The following is an 8,932-nucleotide window of genomic DNA, read 5'->3' as shown; positions in this document are numbered from 1 at the left end:
ATCAGCCCGGGCCTCTTCACCTTAAAAGCTCCCAAATCCTACACCATCTGATCTCTTAATTGGGCCTGGGACTTAGACCTCCTCCTCCCACCCCTTGCTTCCTTGCTCCTGAGGCGAGCCCCCGGGGGCAGCTCAGAGGGATTTGCTGGAAACCTGTAATCCCAGCTACTGGGAGGTTGAGGCAGGAGAATCGCTTGAATCTGGGAGGTGGAGGTTGCAGTGAGCTGAGATGGCGCCACTGCACTCTAGCCTGGGCAACAGAGCAAGACTCTGTCTAAAAAAAAGTGGCTGGGCACAGTGGCACACGCCTATAATCCCAGCACTTTGGGAGGCCAAGGCGGGTAGATCACCTGAGGTCAAGAGTTCGTGACCAGCCTGACTAACATGGTGTAACCCCGTTTCTACTAAATACAAAAAAATTAGCTGGGCTTAGTGGCACATACCCGTACTCCTAGCTACTTGGGAGGCTGAGACAGGAGAATCACTTGTACCCAGGAGGTCGAGGTTGCGGTGAGCCACGATCGAGCCATTGCACTCCAGCCTGGGCAACAAGAGCAAAACTCTGTCTGAAGAAAAAAAATTTAACAGGCCACCTAATTGCGATAAAAACAAACAAACAAACCCTGAACCTGTTTAGATTCCCACTTGCAGGGTATGTGAGATCACCTTCTGCCACATTCTCGCCAGCCCTGGTCATTGTTAGGCTTTTTAATTTTTGGCGTTCTGGTGGATGAGAAAATAGTATTTAATCGTTGCTTTTCGCTTACTATTCCTGGATCACCTTGCAATTACACGTTTTTTCATACGTTTACTGCCTTTTGTTTTTCGTCGTCTGAGATGTCCATGGCTACCCTTTAATGTCTTTCTATTGGGTTATTTGCTCTTAGTTTACTGATTTGCAGTTCTTTATATATTGTGTTGATTAGCCTTTTATCTATCAGATATATTTCAAGTCTTTTTTTTTTCTTGTTTGCTTTTATTTATTTATTTTATGAGATGGGGGTCTCAGTCTGCCACCCCGGCTGGAGGGCAGTGGTGCGATCACGGCAGCCTCGACATCCCCGGGATCAAGTGATCCTCTCGTCTCAGCCTCCTGGGTAGCTGGGACTACAGGTGTGCACCACCACTCCAGGATAATTTTTGTATTAATTTTTTTTAATAGAGACAGGGGTTTCGCCATGTTGCCCAGGCTGGTCTCGACCTCCTGGGCTCAAGAGATCCACCCACCTGGGCTTCCAAAGTGCTGGGATTACAGGCATGAGCCAGCACACCCAGCCCTTGTTTTTTTTTTTTTTTTTTTTTTTCCCCCTTCTTTCTTTCTTTTTTTTTTTTTGATTAATCAAGTCCCATTTTTTTCTCCCCTTGGTTATTTGGATGTTATGTACATATGTAGCTTCTTTTCTAGTGATTACTTTTTTTTTTTTTTGAGACAATCTCACTCTGTCAGTCAGGCTGGAGTGCAGTGGCGCAATCTCGGCTCACTGCAACCTCCGTCTCCCTTGCTCAAACAATTCTCCTGCCTCAGCCTCCCCAGTAGCTGGGATTACAGGTGTGTGCCACCATGCCCGGCTAATTTTTGTATTTTTAGTAGAGACAGTGTTTCACAGTGTTGACCATGATGGTCTCAAACTCCTGACCTCAAGGGATCCACCCGCCTTGGCCTCCCAAAGTGGTGGGATTACAGGTGTGAGCCACCACGCCCCTCCCTTTTTTTTTTTTTGAGACAAGGTCTCACTCTGTCACCCAGGTTGGAGGGCAGTAACACAGTCACAGGTCACTGCAGCCTCTACTTGCTGGGCACAAGTGATCCTCCTGCCTCAGCATCCTGAGTAGCTGGGACCACAGGTGCACACCACTGCCCTGGCAAGACTTGCTTTTTAAACAGTTGTTGAATTCTTACATTTGTCAGTGGCGTACTGAACTCCTTCATGTCTAAAAATGTCTTTAACCCCACAGTTGACAGTTGGGGTGTAGAATTTTAGGCTGGGAAATCACTTTTCCCTCAGAATTTCGAAGGCAGCACTTGTCTTTTTTTTTTTTTTTTTTTGAGACAGAGTCTTGCTCTGTCACCCAGGCTGGAGTACAGGGGAGTGATCTCGGCTCACTGCAATCTCTTGGGTTCAAGCGATCCTCTTGCCTCAGCCTCCTGAGTAGCTGGGATTACAGGCGCCCACCACCATGCTCGGCTAATTTTTTATTTTTAGTAGAGACAGAGTTTCCTCATGTTGGCCAGGCTGGTCTCAAACTCTTGACTTCAAGTGATCTGCCTGCCTGGGCTTCCCAGAGTGCTGAGATGACAGGTGTGAGCCACCGTGCCCAGCCAGCACTTCATTGTCTTCTAGTTCCCCATGCTGTTGCTGAAGTCTGAAGCCATTCTGACTTCTGATTCTTTGAATGTGACCTATTTTTTCCTCTCTGACAGTTATTCTCTCAGTGTATCGAAGATATCAGTCAACTATCTTCTGGATTGCATTGATGCTATTGAGAAGGCAGCCTGCAGTCTAAAAGTCATGGTTTTAAAGGTAATCAGCTTTTTTTCCTCTGGTTGCTTTTAACATCTTGTGTCGGCCGGGGGCGGTGGCTCATGCTTGTAATCCCAGCACTTTGGGAGGCCGAGGCGGGCGGATCATTTGAGGTCAGGAGTTCCAGACCAGCCTGGCCAACATGGTGAAACACTGTCTCTACTAAAAATACAAACATTAGCTGGGCATGGTGGTGGGCGCCTGTAATCCCAGCTACTTGGGAGGCTGAGGCAGGAGAATCGCTTGAACCCAGGAGGCAGAGGTTGCAGTGAGCCGAGATCACGCCACTGCACTCCGGCCTGGGTGACAAGAGCGAAACACTGTTTCAAAAAAAAAAAAAAAAAAATCTTGTGTTCATGTGTGGACTTATTTCTGTCTTCCCTGCTTAGGATTTACTGGGCTTCTTGAATTTGTGAATTTGTGTCTTTCTTCAGTTCTGGAAAGTTCTTAGGGAGTTATCTCTTAAAATGTTGCTGCTGTGGCCGGTCGTAGTGGCTCATGCCTGTAATCCCAGCACTTTGGGAGGCCGAGATGGGTGGATCACCTGATGTTGAGAGTTCGAGAACAGTCTTGCCAACATGATGAAACCCCATCTCTACTAAAAATACAAAAGAATTAGCTAGCCGTGATGGCACGCGCCTGTAGTCCCAGCTACTCAGGAGGCTGAGGCACGAGAAGTGCTTGAACCCGGGCAGCAGAGGTTGGCAGTGAGCTGAGATTGTGCCACGGCACCCCAGCCTAGGCGACAGAGTGTGACTCCGCTTCAATTAAAAAAAACAAGAAAAAAAATATATATTGCTGCTGCTTCATTCTCTGTCTTCTCTCTCTGGAGTGACAATTGGATTTTTGTTAGACCTACTCGTGCTACCTTCCATGTCTTCTATTTTTCAAGTTTTCTATTTCTTTGTGCCTCTGTGCTGCATTCTGGATACTTTTTTCTTTTCTTTTCTTTTCTTTCCTTCCTTCCTTCCTTCCTTGCTTCCTTCCTTTCTTTCGCCTTTCTTTTTTTGAGATGGCGTTTTGCTCTTGTTGCCCAGGTTGGAGTGCAGTGGCGTGATCTCGGCTCACTGCAACCTCTGCCTCCAGGGTTCAAGCGATTCTCCTCCCTCAGCCTCCCAAGTAGCTGGGATTACAGGTGCCCACCACCATGCCCAGTTAATTTTTTGTATTTTTTAGTAGAGACAGGGTTGCACCATGTTGGTCAGGTTGGCCTCAAACTGCTGACGTCAGGTGATCCACCCACCTTGGCCTCCGAAAATGTTGGGATTACAGGCATGTGAGCCACCGCGCCCGGCCTGGATACTTTCTTTAGCTCCTCTGTGCAATTTACTAACAGTCTCTCCAGCCATATCAAATCTGCCATTAAATCCATCAATTGAACATTTATTTATTTATTATTTATTATTTTTTTGAGACGGAGTCTCACTCTACCGCCCAGGCTGGAGTGCAGTGGCGTGAGCTCAGCTCAATGCAACTTCTGCCTCCTGTGTTCAAGCGATTCTCCTGCCTCAGCCTCTCGAGTAGCTGGGACTACAGGCGTGAGCCACCACGCCCGGCTAATTTTTGTATTTTTAGTAGAGATGGGGTTTCATCATGTTGCCCAGGCTGGTCTCGAACTTCTGACCTCAAGTGATCCTCCCACCTTGGCCTCCCAAAGTGCTGGGATTACAGGCATGAACCACCAAGCCCGGCCTCATTTATTCAATTTTTGAGACAAGGTCTCACTGTGCCACCCAGGCTGGAGTGCAGTGGCATAATCTTGGTTCACTGCAACCTCTACCTCCCGGGTTCAGGTGATTCTCCCACCTCAGCCTCCTGAGTAGCTGGGATTACAGGCGTGTGCCACCACGCCTGAGTAATTTTTATATTTTATTTTATTTTATTTATTTATTTTTGAGATGAAGTTTCGCTCTTGCCCAGGCTAGAGTGCAATGGCACGATCTCGGCTCACTGCAACCTCCGCCTTCTGGGTTCAAGCGATTCTCCTGCCTCAGCCTCCCGAGTAGCTGGCATTACAGGCATGCACCACCATGCCTGGCTAATTTTGTATTTTTAGTAGAGATGGGGTTTCTCCATGTTGGTCAGGCTGGTCTTGAACTCCCGACCTCAGGTGATCCACCCGTCTTGGCCTCCCAAAGTGCTGGAATTACAGGTGTGAGCCACCGTGCCAGGCATTTGTTGTTGTTGTTGTTGTTTTCTATTTTGTACAGACGGGGTTTCACCATGTTGGCCAGATTGGTTTTGAACTCCTGACCTCAAGTGATCCGCCCGCCTCGACCTCCCAAAGTGCTGGGATTACAGGCGTGAGCCACTACACCTGGCCTATATTGAACATTTAAATAGTTTGAAAACTGTGAAATCTGGCGTATGTATATAAAGGTGCAGAAAACATTGATGTATGTTTTAAGAAATAACGATAAGGTGAACACACATTTAACCACTACTCAGGCCAGGCACCCCAGCCTCTGCAGTCACCCCAATCATAATCCCCTTCTCCCGCCCTAGTGGGAACCACCATCCTGGGGTTTCTGTTGCCAGCATCCATGCTGCTCTTTATGCTTTCCTGCCTGTGTAGTCATCCCTATATAATATTGTTTAGTTTTGCCTGCTCTTGGAATTTATGTAAATGGAACCATATATAGTATGGATTTTCTGTCTGGTTTCTTTTGTTCAACATTATGCTTGTGAAATGCATTCATGTTTTTCAAGGCTGTAGTTCATTCTCATTGCTGTACAGTAGTATATTGTTGCATATATTACAGTTTACTTACACTTTCTGGGCAGGCGGTTTGTTGCTAGTTGTCGGATATCGGGAACATCAGTGTACTTGTCTCCTGGGAATATTGCCTATGAATGCAGTTGCTGGATCATTTGGTATGCATGTCTTCAACTTTGTGATACTGTCAAGTGCTTTCCTAAGGTGGTTGTAGTACAACTTTTCTTCCCACCAGTAATGATTGAGAGTTCCTGTTGCTCTATATCCTTGTCAGCTCTTATTGTTGTCAGTCTGTCTGAGTTTGTCCAATCTACTGGGTACATAGTGGTATCACTTTGCGTTTTAAAAATTGAGGTATAGGCCAGATGCGGTGGCTCACACCTGTAATCCCAGCACTCTTTGGGAGGCTGAGGCGGGAGCATCACTTGAGGTCAGGAGTTGGAAACCAGCCTGGTCAACATGGTGAAACCCTGTCTCTACTAATAATACAAAAATTAGCTGGGTGTGGTGGTGCACACTTGTAATCCCAGCTACTCAGGAGGCTGAGGCATGAGAATTGCTTTAACCCGGGAGGCGAAGGTTGTAGTGAGCCGAGATTGCACCACTGCACTGCAGCCTGGGTGACAGAGTGAGACTCCGTCTCAAAAAAAAAAAAAAAAGTAGAAACAGAACAGAGGCTGCACCTGAGCTGCCCCCCACCTCCCTCTCCTAGCTCCTTGCTCTGATGGGCTGGGTTCCAGCTATGCTGCTCTTGCCATCTTTATTTTACAGGTAAGAAAACTGAGCCTCAGAGCAGTTTATTAACTTGCTCAAGGTCTCAGAGTGGTGGAGCCAGGATTTGAACTGGGCTCTTTGTCAAAGGCAATGTTAACCCCCTCACCATGTGAGAGACTCATTCTTTTGTGTTACGATGGAATTTTCTGCCGTAGACCGTCAGCTGTATGAGATCAAGGAATGTATCTGGCTTCTGTACCACATGGTAGGCATTCAGAAAATACGTGTTGAATGAATGATTGGATGAATGAATGAACCTCTTAGGAGGCAAATCTCTCTGCCTAACCCTTCCTGTCTCCCTGGGAGTAGCAATACAGCAAGCTGTAAGGGTTAACGGAAATAAGTTTATGCCATACTTTACAAGAATAGTTCTTTATAAATGAGACCCACAACTGGTGATTTTTGGAAGAGAAAATAGGAGTGCAGTGCAAAAACAGGCAGACGTAGAAGGCAGTCTGGCCACCTGTGGGTCTTAGTGAGGCATACATGTGGGGCAAGGAGTCAGACGCTGAAAAGGCGGAGAGAGGGGCCCTGCAGATGAGCATCACCTCCTCAGTCTGTGTCGGGCCCATCTTGAATGCACGAATCTTGCGTGTGTAAGTATCCATGCGTATGTGGAAGTGTTTTATGGAGTCATAACGTGTCCAATTCTCCCACACTTTGCGGCCCACAGAGCACCGTATTGTGATTTCTTGTTTCCCAATGTAGGCGGAACACACCAGGAGCCCCAGTGCAACCCTCCCCTCCAATGTGCCTTCATGCAGGTCCCTGTCATCCAGCGAAGACGGCCCCAGTGGCCCTTCCAGCCTCTCGGATGGGGGCCTAGCCCACAACTTACAGGATAGTGTCAGGCACCGGATCCTCTACCTCTCAGAGCAGCTGAGAGTGGAGAAGGCCAGTCGGGATGGCAACACTGTGAGCTACCTCAAGCTGGTATCCAAAGCAGACCGCCACCAGGTGCCGCACATCCGGCAGGCCTTTGAGAAGGTGAACCAGCGCATCTCTGCCACCATCGCCCAGATCGAGCACAGGCTCCGCCAGTGTCACCAGCAGCTCCAGGAGCTGGAGGAAGGCTGCAGGCCCAAGGGCTTACTGCTGATGGCAGAAAGCGACCCAGCCAATTGCGAGCCACCCAGCGAGAAGGCCCTGCTTTCAGAGCCCCCCAAGCCAGGTGGGGAAGACGGGCCCGTCAACCTGCCTGATGCCAGCAGACCCTTCACCTTGGAGAGTCGCTTCCAGAGCTTACAGCAGGGGACGCGCTTAGAGACAGAGGACGTGGCCCAGCAACAAAACCTGCTGTTGCAGAAGGTCAAGGAAGAGCTGGAAGAAGCCAAGAGGTTCCACGTCAGCCTCCAGGAGTCCTATGACAGCCTAAAGGAGAGGTCTCTGACTGACCTGCAGCTGTTGCTGGAGTCCCTTCAGGAGGAGAAGTGTAGGTGAGGCCTTGGCTTTGGGGACTGGAAGCAGAGGAGGAACTGCTCCCAGCAGCCACCTATGGGAGGGTGAAAGGGAGCCAGGACAGGAGCCTGGAGAGCCAGGGTGAGGGGCCAGTTGGAAGAGCAGGTCCACGCTTCTCTTAGCGACTGGGCCCTGCAGTGGGGCGAGCCAGCCCTCTCCCTGCAGTCTCACACCTGCCTTGACCCTTGCTGGCGAAAAGGCTCCAGCTCGGCAGCCCCTGCCAGGTGGCTGCAGCGGCACAGCGGCTGGCCCTGACCCTGTGGTGGCAGGAGACAACATGGGGGTGGCAAGAGTCCGCTAGATACCCGGCACTAGTTCGGGAGGTGGCGTCCTTTGGTCGCAGTCGGCTGGGAAGGTGGGAGTCAGGACCAGAATCGCCTCGCCAGCTCTGGTCTCTTCACATGTGCTCCTAGCTGAGCTGGGGCACAAGTCGGGTCTCAGATACTTATTTCAAAAATGACTGCTTCTGGCGAATGCTTTCTCTGCACCATGCAGTAGCTCGATTTTCTTTTTCTTTTTTTTTCTTTTGAGATGGAGTCTCACTCTGTCGCCAGGTTGGAGTGCAGTGGCACGATCTCGGCCCACTGCAACCTCCACCTCCCGGGTTCAAGTGATTCTCCTGCCTCAGCCTCCCGAGTAGCTGGGACTACAGGCGTGCACCAGCACATCCGGCTATTTTTTGTATTTTTAGTACAGGCGGGGTTTCACCATGTTGACCAGGATGGTCTCAATCTATTGACCTCATGATCCACCTGCCTCGGCCTCCCAAAGTGCCGGGATTACAGGTGTGAGCCACCTCACCCTGCCCTAGCTCGATTTTCTTTCCCTCTAAGGTAAGGCTAGGGCCTACCAATTGGGGAAAAAAAAAAAAAAAAAAGCATACCCAATCTCTCAACGGATTCTCTCCATTCCTACTGGGACCGTTCTCTGGGTTTCCATGGGCCCTCAGGGGGTGCCACATTCTGTCTCCCTCGCTGCAATCTGTGGCTAATTAACGCCAGTCCCTCCAGCGTCCTGGCCAGGGAGGCAGTGATTCCCTTAGGTGAGCCAAGATTCTCAGCATTTGCATGAAAAGAACTCCGCAGTCCTTTTAGCGCCTGATGCAGGGGAAGAGGCGTGTGGGAATCATCCTCTTTAGTTTCCCCAGGGACATCTTGCCAGCGTTTACATGGCCTAAGAATCTGTTAAAGGACAATCAAAGAATATTACAGGGCAACCACTATCAATGAGATGACTAGTCAGAGTCACAGGCGTCTCTTGGAGGTTATTTTCATAGGACATGGCAACCAAATCTAAAATCTTGGGAGCATCAAAGACCCTTTTGTCAAAATCACACTTACCCGGTCAGCTTTCTATTAAGCAACAGCAGAGCTTGGTGGCAGTTACAACCCCCCCCCCCCGTATGTTTCCAAACCATAGGAGCCAATGAGAATGCTGTGCTCAGGGAAACTCTTAACCCCCC

The 8,932-nt window shown here is 49.2% G+C and overlaps 1 protein-coding gene across 1 annotated transcript; it reads left to right on the top strand.

The window, feature by feature from the left end:
• Nucleotides 1–2,426: 2,426 nt before the first annotated feature.
• Nucleotides 2,427–7,452, top strand: LOC116812168 (testis-specific protein TEX28-like). The gene is made up of 2 exons (XM_032757871.2): nt 2,427–2,522; nt 6,721–7,452. The coding sequence occupies exons 1-2, from the start codon at nt 2,511–2,513 to the stop codon at nt 7,450–7,452; spliced, it is 744 nt and encodes a 247-aa protein (XP_032613762.1). The 5' UTR covers nt 2,427–2,510.
• Nucleotides 7,453–8,932: the final 1,480 nt, after the last annotated feature.

Source organism: Hylobates moloch, unplaced genomic scaffold (assembly GCF_009828535.3).
Source record: "Hylobates moloch isolate HMO894 unplaced genomic scaffold, HMol_V3 SCAFFOLD_7, whole genome shotgun sequence".
NCBI lineage: Eukaryota > Metazoa > Chordata > Mammalia > Primates > Hylobatidae > Hylobates > Hylobates moloch.
The sequence above is the reverse complement of the archived record's forward strand: the minus strand, read 5'-3'. Positions and strand labels throughout refer to the sequence as shown.